A 16,458-nucleotide genomic window follows, 5' to 3' on the forward strand; every position below is an offset into this window, starting at 1 on the left:
TACAGAAAATTAGAAAACCTAATAAAATGATTACATAATTTTAATATTGAATTTTCATTTAGCTTTGATTTTGTAGTGTTTTAGTAAATTTTTTTTAGTAAAGCTTCTGAAAAAAAGATCAAAAATGCATTGGGATGGAGTATCGAAATCTTTAAAACCTTAAGGATTAAAGTTTTTCTCAAAAATGTAAGCTTGTGTACCAAAAATTATTAAAATCTGAGATGGTATAGTGCAAACATAAGTTGAAATGACCTGGAACAACCCAATAACTAACCTTTTTGTTAATATTTTTATGACAATAGAAAAATGTGGAAAGGCTCTAGGATCCAGTTAATATGGAATTGTGATAAAAATGGATTTTCCTCTACTGGTTAAACAAAGTATAAAGAAGATTGTTTGCTTGCATAGTTAGTTTTCCAGTGAAATTTGAGCAAGATAATTTTTAGAGGATTCCCACTCCACTTTTATGAGATTTAGATGTCTTCACATGATATTTTCCCCAAATACTGCATGCTTTTCCATGCAAGTCTTGCCACACATTAACACATCACTATACTTGCTTTTGCAGGCTCTGTCATTTTAAGAAGAAAAAATTGAATAAGCCTCCAACTGGGGAGGCTAGTTCAATTTTCTCATGACAACTTTTGTCATGAGAAAATTGAACTAGCTTTCAAATGACAACTCAAAACTAATACCTGCAAATTACAATTTTTTTAACTCTATGCAAATCCAATTTTTGCTTGAAGTAATACATTTAATATACATTTCTATTAATGAAAATCATTATTTTTTTATGTTATATACTTTTATGTCATTTACTTTCTTCTGCTATTTTGGAAACTTGTGTATAACTTCTTATTAATGGTAAAAAATGACTTTATTATACTCTTTTTATTATACTTCTTTATTTATATTTCTTATATTTCTTCTTTTTATTAATCAAATTACCAACTGACAGTTAAAATGTCAATAAGAAATAAAATTTAAATTACTCACTAAATATATCTTTAAATGTTTTAGATTTTTTTGAAAATTTTTTTGCATTTCATTTAAGTGCCTTATCAATCAAAGCATATAGATCTATCTTATTTGATTTTTGAAAGTACCTTTAAAAGTTTTCTATATTCTTTAGCAATGATAATTAAAACCACCTCCATACCAGCATACATACCCTTTAAATATAACAAACAAACTATGATAATACTAAAAACCAAATAACTCATAGATTGATTCTTTATTAATGATTAACTAAAGACAATAATGCTAATTCCCATTTCAATCATCTTCAGTTCAAATGGTCTTTGCTGTTGAGTGGTACAAATAGTAGACAAATACAGATTAAATTTAAAGTGTTCAGGTATAACTCCATTCTGATAAAATACCCACAAACTTTATCACACAGACTCTTTAGTTATAGAAATCTCGTTTAGAGAGAAAACAGAACGATGTCATTTTTTTACTTTGACGACTTTAAGTGTTAAATTGCATACTGTACTTGTAGTATGAGAAGCAATCTCTGGATGAAAAAATGATGTTTTAAAAACAAAACATAAAATATTAGATTTTCAAGAAAACGTTTCCATTGAATTGAAGAGAACAGCAAAAATAGAAAACAACAATTTTATATTTTTGTTCTTATTTCAGTAGACCTTAATTTTCTATGATTTGCAATCTTGTAGAACTAAAGGATTAATTAGAAACTGTGATTTAAACTTCCCATTTCCATTAACTTCCTTTATTGAATAATAAACTAAAAGGTAATATTGATTAACTTGCAGATTCCTAAACAAAGTTAAACTAAAAATGTTATCATTAACTTTTCAAAGGTCAAACATTTAGATTAAATTAGTTATTATCACAGATTTCTTGCGTTTTCTTTAATATATTAAAAACCGTAAAAGTTGAATAATATTATCAAATAAAAAATCTTACCTGGTGGGGGTTTTACAAAAACTTTACGTTGACTTGATGGTGGAATCATTGAATGCAAAAGTAATATTTGATACTTTGACCTTTGAGAGAATTCAGGACTTGCTATTAAACTATCTCGCAAAGTAATTATCTCATCATAACCAGGTAGAAAGACCAATATAGCACCTATAAATCAAGCCAATTATAAGACCAATATAGCACCTATAAATCAAGCTAATTATAAGAGCAAAATAACAAAAGAATTTTGAAATAATCAACATTGAAATAAAATATTGAAAGAAAGGTGTTAGAATGATAAACAGCTAATTTTTAACTAAAATTTTAAACATAATTATAAATTATGAAAATGAAAGAGAACTCAAAAAAAAAGACATTTTCAGGAAACTCTTTTAATTACATTTAAAATGCTTTTTTTTAATGCTTATAAACTATGCTTACATTTTTCACATTTTTTGTTTTTTGGTCAAAATGTTCTCTTCTATCTTTGCAATAAAATAAAATGTAGTTATTTAGAATTTCTAAGTTAAAAATGTAAACTGACTCTTAGGGACAAATATTTTTTTCAATGTTTATATGACTCATCCATTTAAATGTATTACTTTTTGGGTAAAACAGAAGTGTATAAAACAATAAGGATCAAATTATGTTTAGGATTTATACATATAATTTAACCTGATACTACATACTCACATACTAAAATTCATAGTTTAAAAACACAGACATATTGAAAAGTTTGACTAATGGAGGCCATAAAATTCTGATCACTTCCTATTAGGATAATTAATTGATCATAGGATTATCCTTCAGGTTGAGGTGTCATCAACATTACTCTGATTAATGTTGTTTAACTAGTGTAGATTCTGTTAGAAAATGTGCAGTTTAATTTTAAAATATAAAAATCAAGCTTTCCCAAATATATCCTTGATAGCTTAGGCTTTGACTTGTGTGAAAAGGTCTTCAGTTCAAAGTTGTTCATTCAGGGTTTTGCTCTTAAGTTTTTTGTAGAAGGAAGTGCAATGTACATGAAAATTTTCAGATCCTGCAGGCAGCAAATGAGATTCTTTTTCAGTTATTACTTCATAACATAATGATTTTGTAATGATTATTGCAATAAAGTTAAAGCTGTGTTAGAGGATAAGATCCTTCATAAGCTCACCATCTTAGTTTAATATAAATACCACACAGATTTAGAGGAAAACTGCATTTAACTGGTCTTTGGTTTAAAACTGTTTGCTGTGTGTACAACAATTAACATTTTAAAAAAAATCCTTATACTGTCTGCCAAAGGTACAAAAGAAATTCTTTAGAAATTTCACACTTTCAAATAGAATTCTATATTTAAATATAAAATATGAAAATACTGAAAATTTTATTGTTAATATATAAAATTTTATAAAAGCACACAAATTTAATAAAAAAAATTTTATTGAAAATATATAAAATTTTATAAAAGCACACAAATTTAATAAAAAAATATGTTTTCACATTAAAGCAAATTTGAACCTTGCAATGCTGTTGGTTTTTGAGAGATAGAAGTAATCAAAGCCACAATCAGACTGATATCAACTCGCTGATCATCAAAGGATTTATGATATAACTCTAACCGTCTGTGATCTTCATTATTGTTTGTTATACTATACTCATCAGGTTGTGAACGAGCAGATATAAGAGCTAAATATAAGACATTTAAACCTTGTTAGCAACGAAATAAATATAATATAGTTTATATGTAATATAATTAAGTTTTTTTTAAATATAAATTAAATTAAATAAATTATGATTTTTTTTATAAATTATGAATTTTTAAAATGTTTTAAATAAAGTAACTTAAACTTTTTAATTTAAACTTTTATTATCTCAAACTGTTTTCTTCGGTCCCTTGAAAACTCAGTTGTAGAAAAAACTTTGTTTAAATTAAAATATTCATTAAGTCAAACCATTTCCATTGTCCTTTAAAAGTTAAACTTATTGGGATTTAACTGTATTTTGTTTAACTTTTGAAATGGGTAAAGCAAAGGACATGACTAATTACGAGCACAGTAAAATTGATGCTCTTTATTCAAAGAACCTTAGTGAAATAGAAATAGCAAAAAATATAAACAGATCAAAGACTCTTGTTCATAATTATCTTAAAGGAAGAATAGACTCATTATAAATGGGTTCGACAAGTAGTTTTTAAGATTAGTAATTTTTAAGTAATTATTAATTCAACACTGAGGAGAAAATAATAAGTGATTTATTTATTAGTTGTAAGTGTTTGAACTATTCAGCAAGTAATCAAATTAAACCCATTAATTAACTATAAGATATTAAAAAGAAAATCAGCAATTACTCTAAGACAAAAAGAAGCTAAACTTGAGTTTGCTAGAAATTTAAACAAGGTTAGCTTGAGATGATGTTGTATGGTCTGATGAAAAGAAGTTCATTGTAGATGTTGCTTGATGTTTATCACTATTATTGATATGATTTATTAAAGAAAGAAAAAATTTTATCGTAATTTGGAAGGCAGTAGTTTAATGGTTTTGGCAGCCTTCGGAAGTAGAGGAAAATCAAGCATTGCATTTGTTAAAGGTACTCTAGATTCTGAAGGTTATACAGAACTACTCAACAGGAAGGAGGAGCTAGCATCCATAGCTCAAATTATACAAAAAAATGGTTACTAACAAAGAAAATAAATATTTTACAATGCCCTCAAAATAGCCTGGACTTAAATCATATTGAAAACATATGGAGTAGTTTGATTTGTTTGTTTTATGCAAAAGGAAAGAAATTTAATGATGTCAATGAGTTAGAAGAAAGAATAAAGGAATACTGGGGTCCAATAACCTTTGATGAATTAAAAAGTCTTATTCATTTAATGCCAAATAGAATTATTGATGTAATAAATAAATGGTGGACCAAATCACTATTAAGAAAAAAACTAGAATGGTCTTAAAATTTTGTTTAAAAATAAAAAAATTTCAAACAAAATTTGTATTAAAAAATAATAAAAATTGTTAGTATTTCCATTTATTTTATGTATTGTGGTTGTTAATAACTGACACTTGTTGGAAAGTATATATATACACATGTGGCCTATTAAGAAATAAGCCATATATAAGTAGTGTTTTATCAACTTAACATTCTACAAAACACAATTCAAGAATAGATATTACAATGACACTATAATGTCATGATTACTCAAAATGTAACAGTTGTTATGTGTCATTTCAGTTATCAGCCAGTATGATGTTTGATTCATCCTTTTTTTCAATGAATTGTTTATCAAAACTTTTTTGCATTCAACAGTTTGAAACAGGAATTGTTTCTGCTCTTCCTGTTTGAGCCTGGGCTGTTAACCACTTTTGATAGGCTTCCAGTTCAGACCACTTGCTAAATTCTTCTGACAGAAAGGAACTGTCTGGTTTAAGAATGCTGAAGAGTGACACTGAATGAGTTCCAAAAAAAGCTTCAAGAGGCTTATCAATGATGTCTACATCATTGCACTTCTGTGAGGGAGTTAAATTATGCTGAATGGACTGATCATTACAATCACAAAATCTACATGCCATTGCATGCTTTGTTTTTGTCGGAACATTCTGTCATTAGTCATTGAACTAGCATCTTGAGCATAAATCTGAGCAACTTCCAATATGATAAATGCTGCTTTTCTGTTGCTTACATTTGCATGGTCTAAGGCTGCTGCCATTGCAGGTGAGATGACTTTAGCAGATCACTGCCGCTACTGTCAGATTCATCTTCTGTACCGCTCAAGAATTTATCAACAGTTGATCTTTTACAGCTCTTATTCATTTCTGCTCTCTTTTTCTCCTGGTCTCTCTGTGCTTCCAATATCTTGTTTCTTGCCTCTTTTCTTTTCACCTGACTTGTTAAGCCTTCATCTATGTCTTCTAATATATATTTTATGCAAGATCGCTGATCAATCAAAAACTGCTTATTTTCATCAGTGTGTATAAAATTCATTGCATCATTGTGTCAAACAATTAGTATATTGATGTTGCATATTCTGACTCCTTGGCATGTTGAGATGATGATTTGCGTCCCTTGTTATGGCATATGTTTCTGTAGTGATTGAGTAAATAGTAAAGCTTGCAAAAAATATTCCTGCTTTCTACTGTTGATATTTGTAGCTTGTTCCAGAACTCACAGACCTTCTGCATCACTACATTTGCAGCTTCTTTCTGTGAAACAGCTGATAGTGAAAATAAATTTTCAGGACATCTTAAACTGTTGGCAAGCTTCTCTCATGAAATTCTTTACAGGGTTCATCAATCAAATGTATATATGCCTGGGATTGTGTTACTGCCATAGTTGACCAGTCTTACCTGCAAAAGATAGAAAGTGATGAATACTCAATACAGTTTGTATTGCACTAAAGTAACTGAATATAGTCAAATCAATAATATGGGAGGTTTTTGCAACTATAGGGCAATATTGCTACAGTTGGCTTAATTGTATTGTGCGTGCATACTGTACATCTACCTGAACTAAACATAGGCCTGTGACCAGCATATAGGCTTGTACTAACAGTACGTTATATTTTCTACTGAAATTATAGTAATTGAACTTTGACAATAAGGATATGAAAATAAACTCAGTACTCAGTCACTCCACATACCAAAAAATAGCTTAACTTGGTGAAAAATAGTTAAAATTTCAAAAATATGAATAACACTAATGTCTGCTTTATTTATTTCCTGATAGTGTATACATATTTTATGTGATGCTGTAAATAAGTAAATAAGTAAATTACTGAACAAGCAATTGCTTACCTGCAGTAGTACAAGCAAGAATGAAAATGAGCAGATTCTTGATTACTTGAGTATTCATGGCAATTATGTGAACTTTGAGTTAATCAAGGCAGTCCTAAATATCTTATAACCTCAAAAACAAATTTTACTTTTCTTTCTTAACGCAAAAGGAACACAAAACTTAATGAGGATTACAACAGCTTTTATTTTTTAGCATTAGGGTGATTATAACAGCCTAATATATGTATATGTGTGTGTACATGTGTGTATATATATATATATATATATATATATATATATATATATATATATATATATATATATATACACATGTACACACACATATACATATATATAAATTTTAAATGAATAAAAAGTTAAAGCAAGAAAAACAACAAATTCATTACATACAATGCAAGAACTCAACAACATGGTCTTGATTAAAATGACTTGCCCATTCAAATGCATCTCTCTTGTTGTTAGGATCTCTTATATCTAAATTAGCACCAAGTTCAACCAACTGTTCAGTAAGAGCTAAATTTCCTCTTGCTGCAGCAACAATCAGGGCAGTCATCTTAGTATGAGAATGCTGATAGTCAATGTTAACATTTTCATTTAATATTAGATGTATAATTTGGTCGAAAGCTTCATCATCACCATTTAACCAAGCTTGAGCTATAAAGGTTAAAGATTAGTAATGTTTTCATCAATATGTGCATATAGAGCCTGAAATACAATCTGATATTTGGTATTAGTATAAAATCTAATTATATGATTTTAAAAGATAATTTTTCTCCAATTAATTCTGTAATCAATTATTAGGCAATAGTTGATTAATGATCACATAGATATTTTAATCCTGATGCATGTTAAATTTATGCTTCTCATGATTGTAACAAGTAAAAATTCCTGCAGCAAATTTTGTACTACAAAAGACTAAGTGTAGCAATAAAAATATGCACCAAGCAAGAACAATTCTTTTTTTTTTTAACAATTCTTTATTTTCCACAGTGATAACTCATGAAGATTAAAAAATAATCAGGGAGGTTAAAACTATTTAACTCTTAAATGTTTCTGACTTCAACTGAAATATTGGTAATCTTCTACCAAAAATGTGTCATGAAATGTCATGAAATAAAATAGACAACAATGACATTAAAAATTATAACTTTTATGAAAATGTTAATGCTGATTGTAAATATATAAATAAATATATATAAATATGTACATATATAAATATGAAATTTTTATAGTTTAAGTTTATTTTGTTACAACACCATCTTGTTTTAATTATTAGTGTAAATACTTTATATTTTGGGTTTTGGTATTAGTGAGATTAAAGTTTCTGATCATCAGTAAAATGAGATGCCATGCATTTTGCTTAATGTTGGGCCTTTTTTTTAAATGTTTTATCCTCATTCTGACACATACTTAATCAAACTATAGAAACAATAAAATACCAAGTGATGAATCCATTTCTTCAGAAAAGCTAACTTCACATTCTTGTTCCTCTGAATGAAGATTTTCATCATCTTCTACTAAAACTTCTTCGTCATCTTCATGTATAGATTCCTCATCACTATTTTTTAACTCATCATCCTGGGAAATATCAAGAGACTTAACTTTTTTCGTAATGCTATTTTCTTTGAAATCTTCATCATTGTCTTTTTTTTCAGTTAACAAACTAAAAAGAAAAATAACTTACACACAAAAAAAGTCAATTTATTATATCTTCAATAACAGAATGGCACAACTCACAATTTGTCTGAAAAATATAACTCTGAGTGGTTTCATAATCTATAGAAAAATTTAAAAAAAAAGCTCCAAATGGACTTTTAAATTGGGGAGAACAGTAATAATAATATGAATTTAAATCAGAAAAAACATGATTTGGGTCCCTTTTGTTATTGAGAGTGCGAACAGGGTTTCATTCAGATGTTTAATTATGGTGCATTTTACCTTAACATTTCTTTTCAGAAAAGTTTATTTAACTAAAACATTTTAAACTCTACAAAAAAAAAAGAAATTACTTACTTACCTGGGCTCAGCCAAATCAATTTCCACTTCACATTCATCTAAACTCTCTACATTTGATTTGTTATCAACTTCAGAAGATTCTTTTGGCTCAATATTATCTTCTTCAACACTTTCTTGATGAGGTAAATCATTGACATAAAAAAGCTCTTTATCCGCATCATTCATTAACTTTTTCATTGCTTTGTTTACGTACCTTGTATGCTTTAAAACATCTTCTAGGAAGTAGGTCTGGACTTTAAAGTCATTCCCTGAAACATGTATAAATGGGCAATCTTCGAAATACTCCTTAAACAAATTGACATTGAGAGCAGCACTCATTAGAATCAACTTAAGTTTTTTATATGATTTCAGTAAGTCTCTTAGACATATAAGTAAAAAGTCGGTAAATGAGTCTCGTTCATGAATTTCATCAACTATCACATGAGAAATATTGCTCAGGCTTTTGTGACCTACCATGAGTAATCGTAACAAGACACCAGTAGTACAAAACTGTAAAACAGTTTTTGGTGATAGTTTACTGTCAAGACGAACTTGATATCCCACTGTTTGACCAACTCGTTCACCTCGCTCAGAAGCAACACGCTCAGAAACAGATATTGCAGAAATTCTTCTTGGTTGCGAACAAATAATATGACATGGTTTTTGAGCTTGTCTGCAGCTTTCTAAGATATATTGTCCAACCTAAAAAAGGAAACTTGTTAGTTAGAAACTTTTTTAATCTTAATTGATAATAAAATAAGAAAATATAATAATATCTAACTTAATAAAATAATGAAATTATGCATTTATTTAATAGTCATAGGGAATTTATTTTTGAAAACCATTAAAAACCAAAGTTTCTTTTATTAGTAAAATATATTTACTCATAACTAAGCAAGTTTGCACGCTGCTTCGAAAAGAAGCAAGTGTCAAAAAAAATTTCTTATTATTATCTTTGTCAGTGATATTTTATAAATGATTTTAGCTTTCTGTTTTTATTTTGTTTTGTTACTTCTAATTTTTATTTGTATGTCAATTTTAGTTTTCACACATTAACCAACTTGGCTGAAATTTAAAACAGCTTTTTTTTTAAAAAGATTTACTAAACTTTATTTTTAAAAAATTACCTAGCATTTTTAAAAATAATTGGTATTATTCTTATCTAATATAACTCTAATAAAGCACAATGTGTAATAATGTAATTTTAGGAAGTAATAAGATAACTTTCAAAACAAAAAAAAAATGATATAGAATTTATGTTATTTTTAAATTAGTTAAACTTCAAAACCAAGATTGGAAACAAAAAAAAGCTTTTCTTAATGTTGGTTTGCATCAATCAGACATTCACCATCACAATCATTTAACACAAATTCTTTTGAAAATATTCTTCAGTAGTTGATTGTTTGATACAATTTCATTTTTAAGTTAAAATTTCTACAGTTGGAGTCCTTTTTTAGTAATTCAAAATGTGGATTAAATTTCAGATAATTATGGGAACACATGCTTGTTCATATGTGTGTTTCCATAGTTATCTTTGTATTAATATAAAAGATACAGTTATAAAAAGTATAAAAGTAATTGTAGCAAATTGTGTTTTTCAGTTTTAGATAAAGAAAGTATACAACTTATAATATGGATGGCAACATCTCGTCGATTGAGAATTATAGGGTTCTAACTGACATTTTGGAAAAAAATGAGTTGTAAACATAATCATGATGGTGTAGACAATATCTATCATCTGTTAAAACCCTTTATAAAAATCTCCAGATTTGAACAAGTTTTTGATAAAAGTTCCAATTGCAACGCAGGGTTTTGTAGCAATCGTTCAGAATTATAAAGTTCCTCAGATATTGTTTGTGCTAGAAGGTTCTATTGGCATAAACAACCAATTTATTTCAAGTTTTAAATAAAAGATGGCTGCTCGCAAAAATAAGAAATTATCTTTTTTTTGCAAGATGTTTTAAATGCAATTAATGAAGACTTTAATCAGAATTTTTCATCCAATATCAATGATGATTCAAATGATGAAAATTGCAATAGTGAAGAGTCAAATGAGTAAAGTTTTTATTAATTTAATTTAATTACAACGTTTACTTATAAACAAAAAGAGATTGGATTTAGACCACAAATGCTTAAATTTGAAAAATCTTATAACTTTTTACCAAATAAAGTACAATTTTATTTTTTTTTGTACTGTTTTTAAGTTTTATTTTTTTTCTATAGTCATTAACTGTATGTCATTCTGTTATATAGTAGAGGTATTTCGTTCAACAACGTTGTTTGTTCTCTGGTATCTTCTTTGTCTCCGCAGCATCCAGATAATCAAACGGAAAAAGCAAGGTAAGTTAAAATAAAAAGAATCATTAAGAGTACACCTTTCCCATAACAATTTTATCTGATGTATTACTATATTGGTATTTTTATATTGTGTTTTTGTGTTTTTGTCATTTATGTGTAATTTATAACTTAATACTCAAGATTATTGTCAAAATTATGTTTTCTTGATTGCAAAGGTTACTTTTTATAATCTCAATGTTTAGTTAATTTTCAAAATTTTGTCTTTTCTACATAATAATATCTTTTATAGATTTGGTAAAGATGGTCTTCTCGTAACAAGTAGTAAAAAAACAAATAAAAAGAGATCTAGACAACCAGAAAAATGGAAAATGAATAAACGTAAGAAACTATGCCAGTCTGGAGAGTCTTATGTTAGCAGTACTAAAAAGATAATTTCATCAAAAAAGGCTTTAAAAACATGTAAAGAAAACTGCAAGTGTAAATGCAACGCTAAACTTACCTTTGAGCAGAGAATTTTTATTAAACAGTCATACTACAATATGGACAAAGATAGGCAAAACTTTTTCATTTTAAGTTCTACAAAACGTAATATAACAGCTCGTCAGACTAAAGAAGGTTTTTCAAAAAGACATTATTCCTTTCAATATTTTTTTGTTGTAGCAAATGAAGAAATCAGAGTTTCCAAAACTTTTTGGATACAAACACTACGTATTAGTCAAAAAAGTATTTACAATGTGCATGAAAAGAAGGATCTGTTGACTGGTACGCCAAAAGCAGATATGAGGGGTAAGCATACTAAAAGAGTGGTTGTAGATGAAATAAAAAATAAAGTAATTCACTTCATAAGTTCATTTCCAACAGTTGATAGTCACTATTGCAGGTCTTCAAGCACCCGACAGTACTTACCCTCAAATTTGAATTTAAAAAAGATGTATCAGCTGTACATCAAAACGAATAGTGAGGAAGAAGCAAAAAAAGTTTAAGAGTCTTACTTTAGATTTATATTTAATACTCAGTTTAATTTAAGTTTCCATAAACCAAAAAAGGACAGGTGTGATGCTTGTGAAGCCTATAAAGTAGCAAAAGAAAATAATAAACTTGATAACACTATGGAAGAGGTACAGCAAGTTCATTTGCAGGAAAAAATAGCAATGCGTGAAGAAAAAACATATGACCATAACAATGAGCTGGTTGATTTAGTAGTAATTAGTTTTGATCTCCAAATGTTGTTCAGTGTCCGAAAGCTGAAATAAGTAGCTTTTTCTACAAAAGAAAACTAAATGTTTACAACCTGACAGCACATGTTAAATCTAACAAAACTATTAAGAAGTACTGTGTTGTTTGGCCAGAAGTAACTTCAGGAAGAACAGGTAATGATCTTGCAAGCTGACTTATTAAAATTTTTGATGATGTTGCAAAAACATTTCCTGAAGCTAAACATTACATTACTTGGAGTGATAGTTGTAATCCTCAAAACCGCAACTCAATTATGACAACTGCCATGATTTATTTTCTGACTCAGCACCGACTAGTTGAAGATATTACAATGAAGTACAGTGTACCAGGGCATTCTGCAGTTCAGGATGTTGATAACATGCACAGTCAAATTGAAAAAACACTGCATTCTTCTGAATTTTACTCACCAATTTCATTAATGAGACTTTTACTTACAGTAAACAGGAAAAAACCATTCACAATTATTCAAATGCAGTCAGAGGATTTTAAAGATTTCCAAAATGTTGCAAACAAATTTTTATTCAAAAAAGTGCCATTTTTAAATATAACATCACTCCAAATTAAATGTGCACCTCTTGTTGGGTATAAAGTTTCTTATTCAAATAAAATGTTTCATACAACCAATGTAAAGCCACCTGAGAAATATACTAGAAAAAAAGATAAAGAAGTTAAAAAGAATATTATGTTTACTTTGCCTAAACCAGGTATTCTTTTCAAGTTTAATCAAAGTGCCATTACAGAAAAAAAAAGAATGATCTGAAAGACATGCTAAAATTTATGCCTTTACAAGATAAGGAATATTATGAAAATGTTATAAAAATTTGTTAAAATATTTAGATACTTAAACTTTATTTTTTCAGATGTTCTTATTTTTTCTTATTATTAACAAAATATTCAATGTTTTAGTTTTTTAATGTTGTCTCTTGCTTTATTTTTTTTCTTAAATATAGCCTATATCCCACAAATATTTCTTGTAGAACTTTTTAATCCTAACAAAAAATACATTACTATTGTAGAAAACGTTCTAACTGAAATTGAAAGTATTGCTTAGTTTACAAAATATTTCGTCTAATTCCTTTTTAACTTAGTTATAGCATTAGAGAAAGTATACAATCATTTTGGACAAAAATTTGTACGAAATTCTATTAATGTTTTCATGGGAAGAGGATACAAAAGTTTAAAGTCGATTTTCTCTAAACTAAAAAAACATCACATAGAACCCTATAATTCTCAATCAACAATCTATTGTTCAAATGGTAAACATTTGGATATGAAGTGCAATAAAACATACATACATACATACATACATACATACATACATACATACATACATACATACATACATACATACATACATACATACATACATACATACATACATACATGCATACATATTACATACATATATACATACATACATATATAAAAAGATACATGTATATGTAAATGTGTATGTCTGTATGTATCTATGTATGTATATGGTACACATATTGCAATTATACTGAAATTTGACACATTTATTTTTTATTTTTTTAACACACTAATCTCTATATAAAACTATTTTACCTGGGTTGTCTTTCCAGAACCTGTATCTCCAGCTATTAGAACAACTTGTTTTTCTTTGATAGCTTTTAATATTTGATCTTTAAAGCCAAATATTGGAAGGTTTCTGGCACATTTTCCAGCCTCAGTGTCTTTTGGTTCAGGAGGAATATTACCACTGCTTCCTAAAACTAACCTATGTTCTTTATTTAATATTTTATTTTGTTCGCTAACAATACCTTTGTGAAGTTTCTGTCCAGACAACTCATGTCTATCTCTGCTTGTGACAGGAAAAATATTCAGTAAAGTAGAGATAGCATTTGCACTACTTTTTGTCATATCCAATCGCACTTTAAGGGAAGAATTTTGTTTCTCCGTTTTAAAAACAGTTAAATATCTTTTGTTTCCTTTTCCTCGACTCTTGGATATAAGATTTAAGTCTCTACAATATCGATGAACATATGCACGTTCTTGAGCAGTGAAAGAAGAAGGAAACTCTAATTCTTTTTCGTTCTCATTTTTTCTAAAACGGTCAACAGCAATAGCTACTGCAATCTTAACCTCTTCTCCAATGCAAATATCTTGTTGGGAAGAAGGCTTACTAGGATCATTATTCATTTTCCCATCTCTTTTAACAGGAATACTTTTCTTGTCTTCCATGTTTCATATTTTAATATTCCGCGCTTGTCACCATGTGACGGAACAGGAAACTTAACTATAAAGAAAAGAGCGACGGGAGGGCAAGACGGTTTTGTAAGGTTGTTTTTAAGTTGTTTTTAAATTTCAATATCTAAAGTAATTTGATAGTGCAATAGTCAGCTAGGATGCTTCAACTCCTTTTTTTTTTTTTTTTTTTTTTGATTGCTCGATTGATGTCTTGATCATTCCCGTGTTCATCGCGGACATCAGCAAAATTCAGAGGGAAGAAAATCTAAGTGCGAATGCAAAAAGTTTACTTTAAGTAACACCCCAATAGCTTATAGGTATGAAGAAGTTTTTCAACATGTCAAGCATAGTTAGTATATTGCTCATTTTCTAGAAAATTCTTCCATAAGGACTGGAATAAATATGCATGAAACTCTATGATGTTAAGGATATTCAAAAGTTCTTCATCATTTGAGATTTCCCTGCTCTAAGAGTCAACGAAATATTCTTTTTTTTTTTTATCATCACGAATTCTTGGAAACTTTTTCTGAAATTATCTAAAACAATATTTCTGTTCATGGCTATGACTAAAATTTCATAAACCCAAGTTTTGTGCTTAAGGGTGGCATAAATCTTTAGTGGATTAACCAGCGGCACACGGCTCACACTTTTGATCAGGGATGAATTTGATGCGCTGTGCCCAATTTTTCATTATGTAATGTGAACCCTTTGCTGACTATACTAATCATATAGCGCCTTTTATATTACGAAAATGTTTCCATGCAATCCAATGACTCAGAGATCACAGCAAATGCACTAGTTACATTGAAGATAGCTGATTTTTACTAAGTAATATTTTTATATTTCCATATACTTGTTTAATGTAAAATTCGTGCTCAATAGCTATGAAGGGTAAACATTACTATTATGAAGCAACACGCTAGTTGGATTTATGTTTAACACTGACTGCATGCATAAAGTTGTCTGAAGACGCTGAGATTTAATTGATAAATCACAAGCGAAGTTGTAATCAATGTGATTTTCTATTCATTAGTATTGAGCGTTCAAGAATTTATGGGTATCAGAACAGTAAGATCCTCCGAATGCGTTTTGGATTGAATACTTGATATGTGATGTGGTTCTTTGCCTTAGCTGTGTGACCAGCTAAAGCAATGAGACAAAATCGACAATCAGTAATGTGTGTTTTGGTTCCCGCCAAACTATTGGAGCAGCAAAAGAGCAATTAAACCACATTCCTAGGTTTACATTAAGGAAATTACAGCAGAAATGGCGAGACTACAGTTTTTTTACTTTACCAATTGAAAATTTAAAAGATATCTTACAGCCATTGTTTGCTGTTCAGTGTATTGTGTATTCTTGGGAGATAAAGCAGAAAAAGTTGATGAAAGAGCATACACAGCAAAAAATATAACGCTAACATAACGGTTGCATAACGGTAAATGAAAAGTTTGGCGTTATGTTTACCGTTACATTAGTAATAAATGTCTAAAGCGTTATGTTGGCCACAGTTATTTGTATATTTGTATATAAATGTAAGGCGTTATGTTTAACCGTTACGTTGGTGGGAAATGTCATCACATAAAAATATGACATCATAAAAGCATGACATCATAAAAAAAGCGCGAATTGAAAGAATCCTTGAAAATAGTTAGTTGCACGAGGTTTTTCTATAAGAAATACGGTAAGTTGATTATTTATAGCAAAATTCAACGATTTATAAATCGTCGAAATATATACCATAATGCACTGATATATATATATATATATATATATATATATATATATATATATATATATATATATATATATATATATATATATATATATATTTAATATATGAACTTCAATAAATACGAATTCTCTCAATACTAATTTTTCATTTTATCTAAAAAATTTTCGCTAGATTATTCTATATATATATATATACAATTTTAAAATGTATTCTACAAAATAGAGTGTTCAATGTTCTTAAAAGAACAAAGCAATTATTAATTAGTAGATTAATACAAAATAATAT

The 16,458-nt window shown here is 28.3% G+C and overlaps 1 protein-coding gene across 1 annotated transcript in view; it reads right to left on the reverse strand.

Annotated features, from left to right (window-relative positions):
• LOC149880921 (3'-5' RNA helicase YTHDC2-like) overlaps positions 1 to 14,499 on the reverse strand; it is a 30,737-nt gene extending 16,238 nt beyond the window's left edge. The window contains exons 1-6 of the mRNA XM_090068365.1: positions 13,800 to 14,499; positions 8,722 to 9,401; positions 8,144 to 8,367; positions 7,095 to 7,358; positions 3,436 to 3,603; positions 1,933 to 2,097 (exon numbers count right to left, since the gene is read on the reverse strand). Coding sequence (XP_089924491.1) covers positions 1,933 to 2,097; positions 3,436 to 3,603; positions 7,095 to 7,358; positions 8,144 to 8,367; positions 8,722 to 9,401; positions 13,800 to 14,435 — 2,137 coding nt within the window. The 5' untranslated portion in view covers positions 14,436 to 14,499. The remainder of the gene's footprint in view (positions 1 to 1,932; positions 2,098 to 3,435; positions 3,604 to 7,094; positions 7,359 to 8,143; positions 8,368 to 8,721; positions 9,402 to 13,799) is intronic.
• Between the last annotated feature and the right edge of the window lie 1,959 nt (positions 14,500 to 16,458).

Source organism: Hydra viridissima, unplaced genomic scaffold (assembly GCF_058129835.1).
Source record: "Hydra viridissima isolate aposymbiotic clone 2 unplaced genomic scaffold, HvirCarnegie_v1 scaffold_12, whole genome shotgun sequence".
Classification (NCBI taxonomy): Eukaryota; Metazoa; Cnidaria; class Hydrozoa; order Anthoathecata; family Hydridae; genus Hydra; species Hydra viridissima.